This window comes from Myotis davidii, unplaced genomic scaffold (genome assembly GCF_000327345.1).
Source record: "Myotis davidii unplaced genomic scaffold, ASM32734v1 scaffold96, whole genome shotgun sequence".
In the NCBI taxonomy this organism is placed as follows: domain Eukaryota; kingdom Metazoa; phylum Chordata; class Mammalia; order Chiroptera; family Vespertilionidae; genus Myotis; species Myotis davidii.
The window spans coordinates 8,972,462-8,994,689 of record NW_006289416.1 but is presented as its reverse complement, the minus strand read 5'-3'; the positions used below and the strand labels follow the sequence as shown (position 1 = coordinate 8,994,689).

Below are 22,228 nucleotides of genomic sequence, written 5' to 3'. Positions count from 1 at the left end.
ACCCCTACCAGACCTGGAACCTGTGTGCCTGTGTGATTTATGTGGTTGTCTGCAAAACTGGTGAGCCACGCTAGTATGTGCAGATGCCATTGCACATTACAAACCCAGCTTTTTTATTTTTCTCTCTAACTTTATTAGATTGTCCCAAGTAAAACCAGGGTCTGGTTTAGACTCTCAGAAATATTGTGAAATGTTTTTGGATCAGGAACACTTTTACTTATATCACCTTAAGTTTGCAAAGGTTTCCACTAGAGTGGCGGGGAACATCTGGTCCACGAAATCATTTGGTCTGGGCCTGCCAAGGCATTAGGGATGAGTTAATTAAATGTTTGACCAAATATAGCAGGCTAATTTTTAAGTTGATAATTTTGTATGGCCCACCAATGATGTTATAAATATCCAAATGGCCCTTGGAGAAAAAAGGTTCCCCACTTCTGCTAGAAGAAACTACAGTATATTTTCATATGTATATATACAGACATCAGAGATACATAAAACTTGATTTGTAAAGTAGTATTTTTGGAGGTGACTCAACGTTTCATGCATGCACATCTGTGTAGTTCAGGCCCCCGTGATGTGTCTGCACCTTTTTGCCCTCCTTAGCCTCTCTCACAAATGCGATTTGAATGGTTGCTGGGACAGAGAAGGTGGCCAAGGCTGCACTTTCTCATACTTTTTCTGTAAGGCTTCTCATCCACATGCCTTCCTGGTTTTCAGCATCTCACTTTGCCCAGTTTAGCAAGCTAACAGAAAGGGAGAGGATGACACGCACTCCAGAGACAAGGAGTGGGTGTGTCTCAGAGGTCCGTTCTTAACATCATGGCCCAGAAGCAGGGAGAGAACCTCACCAGCGTTGGGCACACAGGGCAGTTAGTGGGAAGAAGAGGAGGCTGTGCAGGGCTAATCCAGCATTCTGGTTTTCACACATCCTGAGCTTCCAGCGATGGTGTTAGCTCAACCTTGGAAATTATTTTTGTGGTCAGATAAGTTTGATGAGCACTCTATATATTTCACCCTTTTCCGCTTCTTCAGGCTCATAATGAACGGCATGTTAAAGATTCACAATATTCCTATCATAGAGAAACATGTCATGTTGTTTAATGAAGTATGTGAAACTTGGTCAGCAAGGCCTTCTCCCCAGAGCCCTGTAGAGATCATGCCGGACGAAGTATGCTGGAATATATCTATTCGTTAAAGGATAGACAACGATAATAACCGCTGCACATTTCTCCCTGAGACTTGGGGCATCAGTTTCTCAAAAGCACTAGTGTAAGGCACCTGATCCCTGCTCAGCTTACTCAGTGATTTCACTTATGTGAGCATTCATTCAGCCTTTTGACTTGATGTCCAGTGAAAGTCTATGAGGTTATGCTCCTTTCTCTAAGTTGATCTTTTCCTCTTTTTCTAGACTAATGACATATCAGTATATTAAGAAGGAAAATAGTTAAGAAATGTATTTTTTCTCTTTGGACTGGGGAAGAAGAACCAGGAGGCATCAAGATCTAGGGTCTGCACTTGCCGGTGGCTCTCTTTCCTTCACACAGCCTGTAGGGCAGTCCGAGTCCTGTGCAGGTGCATTTTGCAATTCTTATTTTTTCAAAGTGTGTGCAGGTGGCTGTTTTTGAAATGCTCAGTTCTCATTAAATAATTTGGGTTTCTAACAGAGACAAAGCTCAGTGCCACTGCCTCCAATTTCCTCCCTTGCTTTTCATTGTTTTCCAGTAGAGTGGGAAGTAAGAAGGAGCTCATTAGGTTGAAAGCAGGTCATGGCTTTTGTCTGTTGTAGGCGCCATGTGCACAAATTGAATAGAGGAGTAACTTGTGGACGTGGATGTGGGACCTTGAATGGTGAAGAAGAGGTGGGGAATTACATGCTTACTGTCAGGACACAAGGAGCAGTGTAACAGTCTGCAAAATTCCTGTTTGACAAACCAGTCTGAGGCACTGGTGAATCCATTGGTAAGTGTGTGGTTAGATGTTTTAAAATCAGGTTAGTAGCGCATTTTGAATAGTGGGAAAGCAAGATATTTTCAGGGCATCCTCAATTAAAGATATCACTGAAGGGGCGGGGAGTGTAGCAATCCTATAAGTGACAGCTGGAATTTTCAACTCTGTTTGAAAGTGATGTTTCACCTAATGAAGCCCAGCCTTTTGCTAAGGTTATTGATATGCATGACTTATATTCCTATCAAATCATATTTGCTTTGAGGACATATGAAAAATGATTCATTTTAATGATTATTTTGTGGAGTAGACAATAAATAATAGGATGAATAAATCCATTTTGAAAATAATATGTCAGTACATAATTTTTTTGTAACCACAGACTTTCCACATAATCCAGAGCAGTGATTAGGCTGAATCACTTCTGTTATGAAAGCGCCACCCAGGGGCTGGCTCCTGGGGACGGTCTAATGGGGTAGGCCGGAGCTGTGGCTGCCACGTGGCTCTTCTCCATGAGCACATGTGTGTCAGCTGCACTGAGCATGGCCGTGAGTGCTGGGACAGCAGCATAGTCTGGCACCTGCATAACTGGTCCACTCGAGCAGTGAGGACGATCAGTAGTGCACCACTCACCACCTGCTTCTCTGTATTTATAAGTTCCTTTTGCTTCTAACACTCACATAATTATAGGTAAGAAATGCAGAGCTCTTTCCAACCAAGATTCTAGAAATACTTTCTTCTAGCAATTTTATAATTTAGTGTTTTATGTTAATCTTAAATTCCAAAGGACATTTATTTTTGCATGGACCATAAGACTATAACTTATTTTTCCATGTAGCAGGCAGTTCACTCAACACCATTTGTTATATAAACCATCATTCCTCCTTGATCTGAAATGACCTTTATATCCCTTTGTCTTCTGGTGATAGCATTCCAAATAACATTTATCTATTTTCTAAACATTGTTGACAGAATGCTCCATTTTAGGCAGAGGAATATGAAATTCTTTATTTTTGTATAGCTTCTATCCAGTTTTAAATTTAAATAGCCAGATTGGTAATCTGAAATTATCCAGCTCCTTCCTCATGACCCCATTAGTGAGAATGTATGTGGTAGAGGGCTGTGTATCCTGGGCTGTGCTACGTGAAGGGAAGCAAGGTTTGAGCTTGTACATAGGAGACTTTCTTCCAGCCTGCAGTGATTGAGCAGCTGTGTGTTTCTCTCTCCCACAGAGAGTCTCAGGCTTGTTAGACTGGTTTTATGCTCAGGAAATTTGTAATTAAATACTGCTGGTTAAAAAAAAATGTGGTAACTTCTCAAGTTTAATTTATATAAAGCTTTTTATTTTTAAAATTATCACTTACTCACTTTGGATTCACGTTATAAAGATATGGCAGAAACCCCTTTCCACTGAACTCTTGGATAAATGTGTACTACAGTGAGTAGTATTGAAACACTTAACTACAAGGCAAGTACAGAAGCTCAAAGAGTATATTCTGAACAGGCAGGAAAAAATTGCATTTCCAAACATATACACATATATATACTAGATAACTTTCAGGAATCTATTTTTACTCAAATGAATTGAAATTGCTTTCTATAATCAGTAAGAAAATTGCTAGTAATGATCCAGATAGTTGAACTGTTTGCATTTAACAGGAAGACTGGTAGTAATAATAAAAAGTGAATTCAGTACCTACCACATATTCTGTACATATTTAATGTCATTCACCTTAACCCTCATGAAACCTTATGAGACTGAACAACAAAAAGTGTTCCTTGATCAGAAAGTATGGGAACCAAAGTGTTAAATAAAATTAACATATTTCTTTATGTAGAACTAGAGGCCTGGTGCATGAAAATTCATGCACTGTGGGGAGGGAAGGGGCGCCCTCAGCCTGGCCTGCTCCCTCTCACAGTCCGGAAGCCCTCAGGGGCGGGAGGCGACCTGGTGATCAAGGGAAGGCGACACCCCATCTCACCTCTGCTGCTGCCACTGCCGGCAGCACAAGCCTCGGCTGGTCCTGGTTACCTGAGCCTTGGGCGGCCCTGGGCAGCTGGTGGACTGAAGGGACTGGGCGCTGCCATCTTGTGGCTGTGGATGCCACCATCTTTGAGGTTGGGGGAATTAATTAGCATATTCCCTCCTTATTGGCCTTGGGTGCTGCCATCTTTGAGGGTGGGGCAGTCAATTAGCTTATTCCCTCCTTATTGGCTGTGGGCGCCGCCATCTTTGCAGTAATGTGAGGGTCAATTAGCATATTCCCTCTTTATTAGATAGGATTTTCAGAATTTTTTTACATCAATTTACACACACAACAAGCCAAATTGGTACACAGAAATTGCCTGTGTCTTAATGATGGTAATTTATTATTGGCTCAGGTCTCTCTAGTCCTGTGGTCAACTCAAGATGTTTGCCAGGCCAGCTCAGGACACCACAGTAGTGACTGGCGACATGGGACTGGGATAGGATTTATGATCTGGGGAGAAAGCAGCAGAGTCTGCGCTCTACCAGAGGTGACCCTCCTGCAGCATGGTTCATGTGATAGATTGGCACCTGTCTGGACAGGCCAGCAGACCTACAGGCACACCTTGCTTTATTGCACTTCACAGACACTGCATTTTTTATAAACTGGAAGTACACCCTTCATCAGCAACAAAATCACAACTCGCTGAAGGCTCAGATGAGGGTTAGCATTTTCAGCAATAAAGTATTTTTTATTTAAGGTATGTGCATTGTTTTTATAAGTAACCCTGTTGCATACTTAATAAGCTATAGTATAGTGTAAACATAACTTTTATATACACTGGGAAACCAAAAATTTTGTGGCTCACTTTATTGTGATATTTGCTGTATTGCAGTGGTCTAGAAATGACCTGCAATATCTCTGAGGGACACCTGTCATAGAAAATCCAGTCTTAGCTAGTTTGGCTCAGTGGATAGAGTATCTGCCTGCTGACTGAAGGACCCTGGGTTTGATTCCAGTCAGGGTCACATGCCCTGGTTGCAGGCTCTATCCCCAGTGTGGGGCGTGCAGGGGGCAGCCAATCAATGATTCTCTCTCATCATTGATGTTTCTCTCTCTCCCTCTTCCTCTTTGAAATCAATCAATATATATATATAAATAATAGTAATACTTGTCAAACTTTAACAACCATCAGAATACCCTGAAAGGCTTGAAAAACCTGATTGTAGGACACTATCCCTAGAGTTTGTACTTTGGTTGCTTTGCTTGGCTGTTTGCAGCTGGTCACACACCATTCAGGGTGGGGGTCCCCCTGGGGTGCCTGGCCAGTCTGGGTTAGGGGCTGAGGGCTGTTTTCAGGCTGGTAGTCGACTGAAGCTCCCAACCTCTCCTTTCTTTCTCTTTTTTTTTTATTCTGGGATTTATTTACTTTCTATCGCTGTCACTGGAACTGAGAGCTGGCTTTAGCTCTGAGGCTCGGCTCCAGCTCTGAGACCTCGGCTGCTGAAAGCAGGTATCTGGGCTTGTTTGGCTTCTATAACTGAAACACTGTTGCAGCTCTAGCTCTGAAGCCCGGCTGGCTGAAAGCAGGTTTCTGGGGTTTGTTTAGCTTCTATAATTGCAAAATTGTTTCTTAGAGTGCAGCTCAGAGGCCGGTAGCGGCAGCGGGGAACCTTGGCTTCCTCCATCACTGGAACAAGCAAGCCTCCTGTTCACTTCAGCTGCCTGGCTGCCGGCCACCATCTTGGTTGGCAGTTAAATTGCCTATCACCCTGATTAGCCAATGGGAAGCATGTCGGAGGTACGGTTAATTACTATGTTTGTCTATTATTAGATAGAATATGTATAAATAAAGTCCAGAGCCCTGGTCAGGTAGCTTAGTTGGTTGGAGCATCATCCCATATAGCAAAAGGTTGCAGGTTTGATTCCCAGTTGGGGCATGTATGGGATGCAACTAATCGATGTTTCTTACACCAATGTTTCCTTCCTTCTCCCTCTCCCTCTCCCTCTACCTCTCCCTCTCCCTCTCCCTCTCTTTCTCCTTCTCCCTCTCTCTCTTTCTCTTTCTCTTTCTCTTCCTCCCTCTCTTTACTCTCTCTGAAAAGAAAAAAAATCAATAAAAACATATCCTTGCATGAGGACTTAAAAAAATAAAGTCCAGAATTAGCTTCAAATAAATAACATGTTAATGAAGGTGCCATTTCACGTCTGAGGGAAAGATGGGCCATCTTTAATAACTGGTAGTGAGAGATCTGGCTGGCAGTCTGGATTCACATTTTATACCATGCTCTAGGATACTTTTCAAATGGATCTAATGTTTAATGGAACATGGTGCAACTATACAAGCCATAGAACCAAGTCTAGGGCAATTATTTTATAACCTCTAAGTAAAGAAGCCAGAACAAAAGATGAATGAAATAAAAAACTGCTTTTCATATGATAGCATAAGCAAAGTGAAAGGAAAAAATTGAAACTAAGGAAAAAAATTTGTGACTTTGTCACATAGGCCCTCTTCTTAATGAATAAGAGAATGACTAACAACCCTGTAGAAAAAGAAAAAATATGAATAGATAGTACATAGAAAATACATATGGCATTTCCGTATTTGAAAAGATTCATTCATTACAGAGAAGTGCAAATTGAAACTTTTAGAAATTAAAAATTGAAACTCCAGTGAGCTATCATTCTTCACCCACCACATTGGCAAAAATTCGAAAGTTTGGTAACACTGCATTGGCAGAATTGTGCAGAAACAGGCTCTCTCAAACATTGTTGGTGGAAGTATAATTGCTACAACTTCTCTGGAGGGCAATTTGGCAGAATTTATCAAAATCACAAAAGCATATGCCCGTTGACACTTGAAGCAGTTCCACTTGGCATCATGAGATTCTCTTGGCATCTGAGGAATGGAAAATGTTGTAACATGCTCAGTGACTGCAGCCTTGTTTGTACCCACAGATGATTGGAAACAACCTACATGCCCATCATTGGAGGATCAGTAATGTAGATCATGCTGTATCCTTACTGTGAAATACTGCACGGCTATTAAAAAGGAGAAGAAGAGGGTAGAGGAGAGGGGAGGGGTAGAAGCAAGAGGAGAGAGGCATCAAGACACTCACATGTATTAATGGGAAATAGCCCCACACCTGGCTCGCTGTTAGGTAAAAAAAAGCAAGGAGCTGAGGCATTATTCTAACAAATTTATGTACAAAGTCGGGGGGAAAAAGAACATACAGCATATCTATGGCTTGAAAAGGTCGATTTTACTTCTCCCAAAGACCAATAAGAAGTTATGAATTATACTTCCTGGCCCAGTGGGGGCAGTCTGGGCAGCATGGGCAGTAGTAGGAGGGAGGCTGACTGTATGCATTGTTGGACATGGATCTTTAAATACGTGAATGTATGTTTGTTCAATAACGTCAGTGGTACTTTCAAAAAATAATCAACATAAGATAAAGGAGGAAAACAATAGTAGAATTATTTTTAAGCTTCTTCTCCTTCAGTTAAAGAACATAGATTTAAATTTATATGTTTTGTCTTAATAGGCAGTAAGTGTATATGTAGTCCTGACAAGTATATTTGGGGGGGTTAGAAGTACTCGTGGTTTTGTATTTATTATTTTAAAATACATTGCCTTTGAACCGAATAAAATATTTCTTTGCTACATACTTTTTTAAGAAACCCTAAAATTAGTTCCCATGTCAAATCCTTTGCTAATTTTGGCTGTGATAGATAGATAGATAGATAGATAGATAGATAGATAGATAGATAGATAGATAATAGAATGATTGCTTGATAGATGATAGGTAGGTTGATGACAAATAGGTAATAGGTAGATAGATAGTAAGCTGCCTTGAGATTTTCAATGTGTTGTATTCAAAATTTAATCTGAAATCTCCTTGTGATTTAAAATGCCTTTGCATAGACATAGTTCATGCAGGTTGTGGTCCAGCCAGCACTTCATGAGTCCCTGGTCCTCACCAGGCCCCTGCACCTTTGTGCTGGATCACCTGCCTTCCTTGGAGCACTGCCCCATCCCTGCAAAGACTGCCTGTGTCTGCCCTGGTCCTTGTCCCACACTGTCCTCATCACTGTTGCTTCGTAATAAGCTTGAAATGAGAAAGAGTGAGTTTTCCAACTTAGGATTAGTTTTCTCTTGTAGGATTGTTTTGACTCTCTAGGTCCCATGTGTTTCTGTATGAACTGTAGGATTAGCATTTCAATTTCTATAAAAAATACAGGTGGGCTTTTGACAGGAATTCCATAGACTCTGTACATCATGAGTATTGTCATCTTAATAAGATTCAGTCTCCCAGTCTATGAACATGGTCATAAACACAATCTCTACCTTACCGTCAGTGTCAACCTGAACACATATCAGTCCCCCACTCAAAGACTGCGTGCCCAGTTGGCTCAACTGCTGCTTTTTCCTGGGTTATCTAGACATGTCCCTGTTTGGAATGCTATCTAGATCACCTGACTTCTGCACGACCTGTCCTTGATGAGCCACTTTGGTGGTGCCATTCCAGTCTCTACCTGAAAGTTCTGTTTTCTGGAAGAGTCACTTTTGGGCTAAATATCATTCAGAATTACTTAGCAGAAGGAGTCCAGTCTGTTTATTATTTGATTAATCTTGTGACATGTTTAACTGAATGTTGCGTGATATTCTCAAGTATAAGGACTGTTTGCCACTACTTTGTAGTTATTCTTCTTTAAATGATGGTGACATAATACGTTATAGCTTTTACTTTTTTGGCTTGGATTGGAATAGTTTGGTTTTTGTAAGTGAGAAAAGCTTTTTATCTCAATATCTTAAAAAGTTTTATGTTGCACAGCATTAGATGTGGAAGAGTAGATTTTGACAGCATACAAATACAGTTACCCATGAGATATAGGCAATGTATCTGTTCTCCTTTTTTACATGTATTTAATGTTTCTTATGTGTGTGTGTAAAACAGACAATTTAAATACATATACACAGGTGTGCTATACTTAAATGTATATAGTGTAAAGATAGCATAAGTAAAAATATATGTGTATATATCAAGTTCCATAGCACTTTTCCTCATTTTAGTCTTTATTTTTAAATGAAAAGAAGCCTCTCAGCCTTTTTAATATTCACTCCGTTCTCTGCTTGCTTCAGTAATAGTCCCTTGATTATTAGGGTTCCACATGCCACTTGGGTACTGAGAGATGTTGGTTTATTTTTGTGTGAGACACACCCTTCTCTAAAACAAAATACTCTGTCTTCAAAGTCATCCTTCTTTCACTGATGATTAGGATTCGTTGCTTACATTGTCTCTCATCTAAGTGTGCATCCTGCATTGAAATGGGTATATTCTGGTCATTTTGATTTCTCCACTTGATCAGTGATTGTCTTTGATGACTCTTAATGCCTGGCTTTTTCCATAAGGAAATAATACAGGAATTGCCAGGCCTAATAAACTGCTAGTTAGGAATTGTAATGGTTTTGTTTTCTCTCCGCAGTGTCAGTGAGCAAGGGTGAGTCTAGTAGGTGGAACACATGGCAGGTCTGCAGAGTCAGGGGCAGAATCTGGAGCAGTTCTCCCAGCTGGTGGGAACTCCAGCTGTGGTCCTCTTCATCACAGAAGCGGATCTTTCTGCATCCCCGTCAGATATTTTCCTGTTACTCTGCCAACAAAGGGCAGAGCTGTTATTCCAAGGATATCTACACATTCAGGGGACTCTACCACCTGCCATTTTCTGGAGTGTTCTGGTACCGTTGCTCTGTGAGTGCTGTAAGTAAGGAGGGCTGGGCTGCACTAAGAAGCACTGGCCTTGGGGACAGAAAACCTGTACCAGATCCGACTCCGCCAAGTTCTACCCCATGGCCTCCACAGTCCGCTTCTCCCAAGTCAGACCGTCCTCTGTATGACCATGCCAGGTCTCCACCCGGGGGATAACTCCAAGGTGGAAGGCCACTGGAGGCACAGGAGCTGACATTAGGTGCTTACTATTCGTCCTCCCTGGTACGATGGTTATTAATTAGCAATAGTTATTTATATGAAAAGCAAGCTTGGTGATCCAGTGTGACAAGAAGGAGAGGCTGTGTTTGCATATGGTCGCTAACTGTCTTACATTAGTCCAGGTCAGCGATTTTCCACCGTTGTGCGCAGGAGGTTTTACATGCAGTGCCTGACTAGTTAGGGGCACTGACCTCTTTTCCCTTAAATTGTCAAATAAAAAATGACAACAGTCAACACAACACTAGCCATCTGATGTGAATGAATCAAAATTATTCCTATTTTTATTTTGGTCAGATTGGCAAAAAAGTTTTTCTTTCTTGGTATGCCACGGAAATTTAGTAATTAGTTTTTGTGTGCATCGGATGAAAAGGGTTGAAAATCTTTGGTCTGAGTTCTAAGAGCCCTTGTCAGAGGCAGGCTGGGAACAGCTGAGAAGGTCTCTGTTGTTCCAGTTCCTCCTCCTCTACCTTCTCTTTCATGTCTGTTGTTGTTTTAATTTTATAAAAAATGTAAACACTATCATATAAATCATAAAGTCTATTTGGAAAATAAAGAGAAGAGGGCATTGCTGTGTAGCTGCATGAATATCTTGGTGTGTTTCTAGTTTAAACACAGGGATTTGTCTGAATTACTCTTTCTGACCGTACGTAGTTGGGTACATACATTTGATGGCAGACCCCGCCTGTGGACGGGCAGGAGGTGGCAGACTCCTTTCCAAAGGAGCATCTCTTGGATCCGGTATGGGACGCTCCTGTGAAACAGGATACCCCTTAGGAGACAGGTACTGGGCAGGAGGCAGGTACTGTCCCTGTCCCCTCCTCTGTGGAATTCTGTTCCTAGTGCCATATTCATGAGCTTGGCCTTGCTGAGGTGATATCCTCCATACTCCTCTTGTCATCTAGGAATGGGTCCCTGGCTCTCACGCCCTGTGCAGCCTTTACATGTGAGTGATGGCATAGTTACTGTGAAATGTTGGGTTATGGCCATTTTTGCATTCTTCACCAGTGTTTCCCGGGTGCACACACTGAAAAGTGACTGTTACACACAAATGCTACCACAGAGCAGACTGAGGTGAGGGGCGCTCCATGCAGGTACTTCCCGGAGCCTTCTGTGACATGGGACCTGATGGCTACCACCGTGTCCCCACCTCGTTCAGCCGTGCAGGCTTTTCTGCAAGCACGTCCATCCTGCTGGGTTTTGTTCCTGCAAAGGGCCTCAGGCAGTGCCCATACGCAGGCTGCCCGATTCTCCCCCGGCATTTTGTGCTCTGTGGGAATCTGAGCTGGCCCGATTTTTTGTTTGTTTTTTTCTGGTTAAATTTGAATGGGATTCTTTTTGTTACTCATCTGACAGTGACAAGGACAGAAGAAAGCAGCAGTGCCTGTGTTCAGAGGGGACTGGGTGTGCAGTCCTGTTGCAGAGATGGGGAGGGAGGAGCAGGCAGGACCTGGGCTTTGCACAGCAGGTCCCCCATCTCTGGTCACGTCAGGCCTTGCGTCTTGGAATCTGCAAGAACACTGGGCGAGGAGCTGACTCCTGTCTTCAGGTCAGCTGGGTGCAGAGTTGTCATTTTCAGTCAGAATCTGCACAGTACAAGGGAACTCGGTGGCACTTAACGTGTTGCCCACATGGGGGTAGGGGGCGTTTCTAGCTGCTCTCCTAGCTGTAAACTGTTTCCGAGCCTTTCTGGCAGGCACTTACACAACAGGACTTAAAGCCAGAGCTGCTTTATTTCCTTGAAGCTGCAGATTCATGGAGGTGACAGTGTGGTCTCTCATGCTGGTCCTCAGTGTGAAGGGCGTGCTCTCGGGGTGAAAGAAATGCCTTTACTGCCCTCACGGGGTACGAGAATAATTTGATATTAAAATGAAAGGACCTGGCGCTTTGTACTTTCACTTCTGCATAGAATGAACCTTGAAGGTGAAAGACCTACTCAGAAATGAGCACCAGGGTGACAAGAACTACGGACCTCATAAGAGGAGTGTTTGTACAAGGTAGCACTAGTACAGTAGTGAGAAAGGTGCCCAACACATTGCAGGCCTTTGTGTTAGCTTATGCCAGTGTTTGTGGTCTGATGTCATCTATTGGGCCTTAATTCGTTTCCTTTTCTTTCTTACTTCCTTGGTAGGTCAAACTGTGCTGAAAATATCCGCAAACACATTTTACATACTGGCAAACACGAGGGGGTCAAGATGTACAACTGTCCCAAGTGTGACTACGGCACAAATGTCCCTGTGGAGTTCCGGAACCACCTGAAGGAACAGCACCCTGACATCGAGAACCCTGACCTGGCATACCTGCATGCAGGTAAGGGCCGCAAGTCTTTCATATGTGCGGTTTTTAAGAGCACTTCATTTTATTTATCACAGTAGTTATGATGCAATTTGTCCATTACGGCCATTTACTTTAATGTCTTAGAGTTCGTGACAGTATCTGCTCCAAGACTTACAACAGAGGACATTTCGGTCTTATCCCACTCAACTAGAAAACAGTCTAAATATGACACAGTAATCATCCAAGGGCAACAGAGTTAATAATAGCAAATATTCAAAACAGTTGCACTGAAATTATAGTTGTTTGCTCTTCATATTTTGACTAATTGAGAAAATTTTAAATTTATTTTCACAAACTATTTGTGATTGAAAGTATTATGCCCAATTGCTTTGGACCACGGTTTTCCAGTGAATACCTGGAAAGGAAGAGCATCTGACCAAGGAGAGAGTGGAACAGCAAGGGTGAGGGGACATAGTACCTTGTTCCCAGGAGGTTAGGAGGGCTCTGATGCCCAGGACATGTTGGTGATGGCAAAGGCTGCTCCATTCTCCTAGCCTCGTTGGATCACATCAGGTACCCTGGAAGGATTTGAGGTGTAGCACCAGTTTATGGTTTAATTAACAGCATGCCTGAGTGTGGAATATTACTGTGCAGAAGTACCAAGTGATGGGTATGAATGTGGGCAAGTATCTCAGGAAGTTCTGTGTTTATATCATATCCATGGGTACAGGGATGTTTTAGGCAGTGGCTTTGGGATCAGTTAGAGCTGCTTTTAGCGTCTGTTTCTTTCTTATTTGCCGTGTGACCTCAGATAAGCTAATTTCATCATACCTGAGATTTCTCATGTGTAAATCCATGTGGTAGTATCTGTTTAAAGCAGACTATCGGTTGGCAACCGCTGGTTTAAAGGATCATTGAGAATTTAAGAAGGTAATGGCTATGAAGCTATGAGGCTCTCAGCACAGTACCATCTATGCCTGGCATGACTAGGGATCCTGGGTGTGGGTGATGCTGTGAATGTGACAACAGTGTCTGAAAGACTTGGGACAATCCACCCACAATGCACCACTTGGTTTGCAAATATGTAAACACTGCTCATATATTCTCTACAATAAAAGAGACAGAACTTGGTGGTAATTTGAATTAGCAGAATATCTATACATTGGACAATGTCTGCATATAAGGTTATTGTAGTTTTCTGCTGATGTCTTATTTCCAGTGTCTTTGCTTATGCCCACATGATTGACTTTTTAAAGTATTAGTAGAATTTTTGATTTAGTAATCTCTGTTGTATCCAGGGATAGTTTTGAAAAAGAAAAACAGGTCATTTGTCTGCATTTTGGTGATGTTACTGAAGAGGTTTTGAACTGCATTGATGAAGTGAAATTGAAGCATCTTCTGCCATAGTCCCTGTGGGTTCTGCATTAATATGAGTGCCTGACAGCAGATTCCAGAACTGCTGCGTCTGAAAGGGCCAAGCAGAGCCAGCTCAGGTTGTGGTTGTCTGCAGTGCTGTTTCAAGTCCTGTCTGCGCCTCTTCTCAAGGTGCAGCTGATCTGTGCTATCTCTCTCATCCGTGGCTCCAATTAGACATGAAAAGTGGGTTATTCCCCTAAAGTAAAGTATCTCTAACTTTTAAATGAAGGAGACACCAGAGAAAGGGGGGGAAGCTGCCTGGGGAAAACATTCCCTTTGCCGTCCTGCACCAAGGGAGACTGCTGTGCAGAATGAGAAAATGACCCCCCTTTCCTTGTATGTGTGGGATGCTCGGGTGTATACCCTACTTTTCTGTTGATATTTTTATAATTCTGTGAAGAATGTTCTTCCGTGTAAGTCATAGTAGCAGTCCTCAGTATTTTCACAAAACAAAATCTATAGGTACATATAAGTGTCAACTGTGTATTCTTTCTTCTAGGCAAAATATTGCTCTTCAGTAATTCTTTTGCTTTGGTTAAGAGAAAACTTTAAACAGGTGAATTTTTTAGATTGACTGAGTCTTTCTTCAGCCTTACAACTACATCATTTGTAATACGTTTAAGAATGTGTGAAATGAGCCTTCTTCTGTCTCTAAGCATTGTGCCTAAGAAAGTTTTCTTGAGAATTCCAAAGGACAGACTTTGAGTTGTGCCTGGGCAGCTCAGAGGTTTGCTTCTGGGGAAGTAAGCTCCCTGCTTGTGGACAGAGTCTCCTGGAAGACTCAGGCGTGGCCTGGCCACTTTCCGAGAGTACGACACCAGTCCGGACTGAAGGTGATTGAGGTATTTCAGGGTTTTCTCTGAGAAGCCTGGACTTTAACTGTAGTAAAGGTTAACATCTTTTCTAAAGGTGATGATCAAGTTTTGTTCTCTTTTCAGAGGAAATTAAGCATTAAGTGAAGACAATGGTATTTCCCCAAATTTCTTGTATTTTTCTGCTGTCATAGTTTTTTAAAAAACATTTAAATTAATACGATTTTCATCAGTTCTTACATAGTAAGACTTGATCATTTAAAATATTCTTTAAATTATTACCTGAACAATGCTATATAGCAGATGAATCTGTCATACTCTCTTCACAAATTGGGATTTTCATATTCTCTAAGATAAGCAATTTTTTAATTCTTTAGAACGTATTATTTAACTGCATTTAACCCTCTTCCATGGCATTTTCCTCTTACCCACTTATGAGAATAAGAATGGGAAAGTTTGAGTCTTATATCTAAACTCCAAATCCCTTTTCTTTCTAATGGTAACTAATTCAGAACCATTTAAACTGTACTTAACTGATTCCTTAATTCTCTCCAAATGTCTTACTTCATACTCAGGCAGATGAAATTTCATCTTCCACCTCTGAGCCCATTTGCTTAATTTCACAGTTAGGATGAAGCAGCTGCACCCTTTGTCTCTTCACCACCCCCTTGGTTCAGCGGGATATTCAGATTTCCTAAAATAAATGATTTTCTCCACCATTAATTAAAATCATTAGTCTTCTGATACGTAGACCTTGGAGATGTAGTCTTCTCCCCAATTCCCAGGCCCTCTATTTTTAACCGTTACTTTCACCCCCTTTTGTTAGTTGGATGCTCTGACACATGTCATGGCGTTTTGTATAAAATTCGTTTTGTGGAAAGGTCCAAAAATCCCAGAAAATCCTGACAGTTTCTCATTGGTTCTCCCTTACCTAAACCAATTATTACTTCAACCTAAAAAGGAAGGAAATTTTTTCTGACAGAGCCTTTGGTGAATCTGTGCTGACTCACTCCTATTAATGTGTACCTCCCCAGATGTATCATTAAGCTCATCCATAACTATCATCTCAAATTTTCTTCCTAATATAGATGTTAGACTTGCAGTCTATAATTTTCAGCCTCTCCCTGCTTGCTTTTTCACCTTCAGACTGGATCCCTTGTTTTCCAGTCTCTGATACTTACCCACTAACAAAAGACTTCCTAAAATAATTAACAATTCAACAATTGGATTCTTTAACCTCAGTCACTATCCATGGGTTAATTTACTATCTTTCTAATGCCTGCTAAATGTCTTTGTTCCTTTCAAACTCCTGTCTAAATCTTCTCTCTCCTCTGTAAGGCTCTGTCCTCTGTGTCCAGCATGACAAAGCCCATTGGGTATTTTGGTAACTGGCTTACTCTTTGAGTCTTTCTCACTCTCACTCCTGTTGGAGTTCCTAAGTTTAGAACTATCTTTCATTCCTTGAGGTCAGTGGGTGAGCAATGTCAAGATTATCATCAACCACTTTTCAGTAATATAATTGCTCTCTGGGACTATCATCTCATTGGTGATGTTTATTGACACTGTTTACTGGTAAGTTTAGCAGACCCTCTGTATTCAGCACCACCTGTCTTTTGTTTAATTATTACTGAAATCGTTTTTTAAAACCTAATTACACAGGATCGTTTGGGTGTCTGTTAAAACTGCTTAATGGGCTCCAACCTGGCTTATTCAATCAGCCTCTGGATTTACTCTTTGCTCTTTTTATTTTTAAAATGTTTTTTTATTGATTTTAGAGAAAGAGAAAGGAAGGGGGATAGAGAGATAGAAACATCAATGATGAGTGAACATCTTTGATCGGCTGCCTCCTGCACGCCTCCTACTGGGAATTGAGCCCACAACCCGGGCATGTGCCCTTGACCAGAATTGAACCCAGGATCCTTCAGTCCCCAGGCTGATGCTCTATTCACTGAGCCAAACCAGCTAGGGCTAATTATACATTCTTAAATATTTTAAAATGTCATCTGCCTATGAATACATGTTTTTTTCTAACTTTATTGTGTCTGAAAGCTAACTTTATCTGCTTGACACTGTGGAGCAGGGGTAAGGAAATATTTGCCACCCCATGTCTATCTGGCCCACCCTCTGCCACTGCCTTCCCAGGGCCGAAAGGCCATCCTATTTTTATCTCTGTAGGGTGTCCTGTTTTAGGTGGTTAGTGTGTGATACTGAAGAGTTCTATTATTTTACAGTCATGTTTTGCTTTTTGAATTACAAAGAATGAAAGAGAAAGGGTAATAATTGTGTCTGTGCCAAACTTTTTTGCTAGGCCATTAAGTCTTCCAAACATGTCTTTGTTAGGTGCTATTCTGATATTATTTCATGATGTTAGAAAGTAGGGCTTGAAGAGGTTACCTTGCTTGAGGGGGCTACATAACTGCATTATGGCCCATTGAAGTTCATGCCTGTTTGTCTCCAAGAGTTTTCCAATTGCATAATCCTGCATATGCATGGATTTAGAAAAGAGAGCAAACAGCACCTGTAGTTAATGAGATTCTTATCATGGAAGCCTTAACATTATGGAGTTTTAAGATTTCAGATAATCTGTAAACAGGTACTAGGAAGTAGCATGACATGTATGATTGAACAAAACACTAGGACAAATGTTTTCACAGCTGTACTGCTGCTAGTGCAGAGCCTGCTGAATGGCCGGACAGTGAACTAGGGGGTTTAGTGTCCTGAGATTATTGCTGTTGAGATATGTGACTTTAAGCAAGTCACTCAACCATTCTGTGACTGCATTCTCAATTGCAAAATGAATAACTGTGTTTAGCCTTTCTTTTGAATATGAGGTTCAAGTGAAATAATGCCTATGAAAGAGCTTTGAAAATTATCTGTATTGAGACGTTCTTTACCAAAAAAGCTAGTGGCCTTTGTTATTGCTGTTTTAATAGTAGAAAATAGAAAGAAAGGATTGGAATGAGTTTGTATGTATTTTAATTTGCCATTAAGAGTAATGAATCTCATACTGTGGATATGTGTGTGTGTTAGTGGTCATACATGTATTAGCGTGATAGTCTGCACAGATATCCAAAGTTAGGTCAAAAATGTCTGTAAACAACTTTTTTTCAGAGTGGAAACTTATCACCTAATTTTTTTGAATTATTTCTAGTCTTTGTATGTTACCTTCTATATATTTCTAAAACTAATTTTTTAAAAAAGAATATAATTCTGAAATAATGTCCTTTCTAGTGTATATTTTAATATTCTGTGAAGTCCATAATGGCACGCACAACATTTAAAATAAAGTCAGAGCACATAATTAAAATACAGCTTTTATTAGTAACACCTAATAAAATTGGCTAAAGGTATCAAAAATTCATGTAAATCTATTCCATTTATCATCTTTGATGATTTTGGGCCCTGAGAGCTCTCAGGCTCTTCCTCTTGCTACCTGATCTTACAGAGAAGGTATAAAGTACTGTTTAAGTTTTTCCATAATAAAACCTCTATCCTCTTTTTTTGTTGGGAGGCCTAGCTGAGTATAACGAGCCTGTAGAATCCAGAGCCCCTGGGGAACTTGCTCAGGCTCTCTCCTGGCTGCCGCAGGTTACACCGGCACTTGCAGTGCAATCACCTCATCAGCAGGCAAAACTGTGATTTATCTGGACTGACATTTGCAGCATTTATGAGCTGAATTCTGAACATTAAAAATTTTTTAAAGAAAGGAAACAAAATTGTGATCTTATCCCCTCTGACAACTTCATTTATCAAAATTTTAAGGGGAAAAAAATTGATCCTGGAAGTTACAGTGGGGGCAGTGTGATTGTATCAGATGATTGATATGGCTTTATTTTTATAGACCGTTTACCAACTGTTTAGTTCAATATAATTTATATATTAAAACCTTTACACTTCCTCACAGACATACCTCGACCCCGACTAAAATGCAGTTTCATGTGAGGGGAGCAGGCAGGTGCTGACAAGGCCTGCAGCTGATGGTGCCATCAGCAGAGAGCAGCACTACTGGTCTTTAAATTACGAGGGAAGTTTGAGTGTACTGTGTAATTAGCTCTGAAGTTTAGTTTAGAACACGTGAAAATGCACCTTATGATTCACTTGCAATTTCATTATTTCTGTTTCCAGTAAATAGAATTGGCATTTAGCAAGTTGTCTGATTTTACTTTTTATTTTGAAATAATTTAAAACATACAGAAAAGTTGGAAAAATAGCACAGAAAGCTCCATACATTTTTTTTTACTCAACTTTGCCAAATGTGGACCTCACAGATAGCTGCAATACATGTCCACCAAAGGGTTAGAGCTGGCCCAGTGCCTTCCCTCGCTGTGCACTTGATGCAGGTCTACCAGATTCCCCTTGTATTGTTTCCTTCTCCAGAGCTCAGCTCAGGCACCAACTCATCCTTAACCACTTGTGTATGCTCAGTCTTCTCCAGTACATGGCAGTTTTTAGTCTTTCATCATCTTTCATGTGCTTGAGACTTTTAAAGAATATGTATCAGTTATTCGCACACTGTCATTTATTTTACATTAGTCTGATGTTTACTCCTGATTAATCAAGATGATTTTTTTTTTTTTTTAGAATTCCCCAGAATAGCTGTGTAGCATGTCAGGGGTACATCATGACAGACAACATAACCTGGATGGCCTATACATGGTATCTCTCTGTTTCTCTACAAAAGATTTATTGTTATCCCCTGTATAATTAATGCACATTATGGGAGAGATAATTTTTTACATTTTCAGTGAATTCTGCCTACAACAAGACCTGTGGAAACCTAGTGATTTTCCCTTTCCCTCATTCCTTCTACCATTTAACTGGAATTCTTCTTTAAGGAACACCTGTCCTTTCTCTCCCAGTTTTTTTTAAAACTTTAAATTCTGTATTATTTAAAGAATTATATATGGCTCCTTCTTTTTTACAACAGTGTAGTACATTGTGTAGATGTGTGACAGTTTTTTAATCTACTCATCTGCTGATGGGCACTTTGGCTGTTTCCAAATCTTAGCTATTGTAAATTGTGCTGCTATGAACATAGGGGGAGGGGAGTGCATATATCCTTTCTGATTGGTGTTTCTGATTTCTAGAAGTGGGATCACTTGGTCAAATGGGAGTTCCATTTTTAACTTTTTGAGGAAACTCCATACTGTCTTTGCCCATTTTTTTTTTATTAGATTGTTTATCTTCCTTTTGTTAAGTTGTATGAGTTACCTATAAATTTTGGAGATTAAACTCTTAACATATATAACATTGGCAAATATGTTCTCCCATGCACTGGGCTCTCCTATTATTTTGTTGATGGTTTCTTCTGCAGTGCAGAAGATTTTTATTTTGATGTAGTCCCAGTTGTTTATTTTCTTCTTAGTTTCCATTGTCTTATGAGCTGTGTTGGTAACGATATTGCTATGACATATGTCTGATATTTTGGTGCCTATGGATTCTTCTAAGATTTTTATGGTTTCCCGTCTTATGTTTAAGTCCTTGACCCATTTTGAGTTTATTTTTTGTATGGTGTAAGTTGGTGGTCTAGTTTCATTTTTTGTATTTTACTAATTTGTATTAGTATGAACTCACTTTACTCTGTGGCTTATACATAGTTCAATGACACTGTGTTTCTTGCTGAAACTGCTCCAGCTCTGCCATACTAGCTGGGCTCTTCCATGGGCTGCTGTATCCTTTGATTCACCCTGTCCTTTCAGGAGCATCCTTTTACTCTCAGGCAGCACATGTGCTCCAGGCTCATTGGTGATTTTCCCGCTCTTGTCCTGATACCCACCTCTTCTTCCAAGAGCGCTGGTTCCTGTTTTGGAGAGGAGAATTCAGAAACAGAGATGTGTTCTCTGTGTGTGTTCATTGCTTCAAGCCCCCTGCTTGTGTGCCTTCTCAACATACAGAACCAGGATACCTACATGTGCACAGTAACCCTGTGTTCCCGTGAATATACATTGTTTTACCTGCCTGACTCCCAGTCTGTCTAGATAACAAATTTTCTTAGGCCAAGATGTAAAAACCTAAAATTTTGAAACCATTAGAAGAAAATATAAACAAATGCTTGTGACCTTCGATTAAGCAGGGGTTTCTTGGATATGATACCAAAAGTACAGACAATAAAAGAAAAAATAGATAAATTGAACTATGTAAACATTAGAAACTTTTATGCCTCAAAGAATACCATTAAGAAGATGAAAGGAAAACTTATAAAATGGAAAAATAAACTATAAATCTATCTGATGAGGCAATTGTATACAGAATATATAAATAAAATTTATAACTTAATAATAACTAGTCAAATAACCTAATTTAAAAATGGCAAAGGATCTGAATAACCATTTCTCCAAAGAAGATGTGTAAATATCCTGTAAACACATGAAAAGGAGCTCAACATCATCACATGTCAGAAATGCAAATCAAAACCACAATGAATTACAACATCTAGATTGTTTACTTTTTCTGGCAATTATAAATAGAATTGTTGTAAGCATTCGCATATAGACTTCTGTGTGAAAGTTAGGTTTCATTTCTTTTGGGTAAATAAATACCTGGACATAAGCTTCCTGGATGATATGTTTATATTTAACTTTTAAAGAAAACTATTTTCCAAAATATCTGTACATTTTATATTTATACTGGGGCCCATTGCACACATTCGTGCACCTTGAAAGGAACTGTGGACCACGAGGCAGTGGTGGGCACAGGGGTGGGTCTCGACCCATCCTCTGCAATCCTGCCCGGCCCCTCATGCTGCAGCCCCTGGTCCCCTCTCTGCCAGCAACCCCACTCCTGTTGCTGCCGCTCCCATGTGCTGACGGTGCCAGCCCTGCTCAAACCTGTTGATGGCACAGAGCGATTGGGGCCCTTGCCAGCAGCAAGTGCGAGCAGGGCTGGCGCCATCAGTGGATGTGAGCTCTGGCTGCTGCCCCAATCGCCCCTCAGGAACAGGGGGAGGTGGAGAAGCCCTCAAGAGTGATCAGGGCTGGCAGCCACTGCTCATACCTGCTGATGGCGCCGCGCAATCGGGACCAGTACTGGGTACTGGCAGTGGGTGCAAGCAGCGGCTCCAGCGCCAGCTGCAGGTACAAGAGGGGCCAGTGCCAGCAGCGGGTGCAAGCACTGGGCAGGACCACGGCACACAGGAGCAAAGAATTTTCAGTAACCACCAGAGACTCACCCCAATGATAGCGACCAGCACCCCAACTTGGTCTGGCGCTCCCGCTCACCTGCTTCACCATCCTGCCGTGGCCAACGCCTGCCATGTTCCGCCCACACCCCCTGGTGGTCAGCGCACATCATAGCAACTAGTGTTCGGTTGTTTGGTTGTTCTGCCATTTGGTTTATTTGCATATTAGCCTTTTATTATATAGGATTTATATATGAGTTCTTATTTAACTGGCATAGTTTCATTTTTGCAATACAAAAAAATTCTGGAGGTTAATTACACAACGGTGTAATATATTTAACTGTACTGCACTGTACACTTAAAAATAGTTAAGATGGTGCCCTGGCTGGTATAATTCAGTTGGCTGGAGCATGCAACTAAAGGTCTTGGGTTGAATTCCCAGTTGGGGTATATGCGGATGGACGTTTCTCACATTGATGTTTGTTCCATTCCAAGTAGGGGGGATGCAGGAGGCAGCCAATCAATGATTCTCTCTCATTATTGCTCTCTCTCTCTCTCTCTCTCTCCCCCTTCTGACCTCCCTCACTCCGTCTTCCTCTCTCTCTAACATCAATAAAAGCATGTTCTCAAGTGAAGTTTAAAAAGTAAAATGGTAAATTTTATGTTGCCTGTATTTACCACAGTTAAAAATTTTAAATATAAATACATATA

At 41.0% G+C, this 22,228-nt stretch overlaps 1 protein-coding gene across 1 annotated transcript in view; it reads left to right on the top strand.

The window, feature by feature from the left end:
- ZNF407 (zinc finger protein 407) overlaps positions 1-22,228 on the top strand; it is a 378,216-nt gene that overhangs the window by 266,592 nt on the left and 89,396 nt on the right. Inside the window, exon 8 of the mRNA XM_006761911.2 lies at positions 12,027-12,205. Coding sequence (XP_006761974.1) covers positions 12,027-12,205 — 179 coding nt within the window. The remainder of the gene's footprint in view (positions 1-12,026; positions 12,206-22,228) is intronic.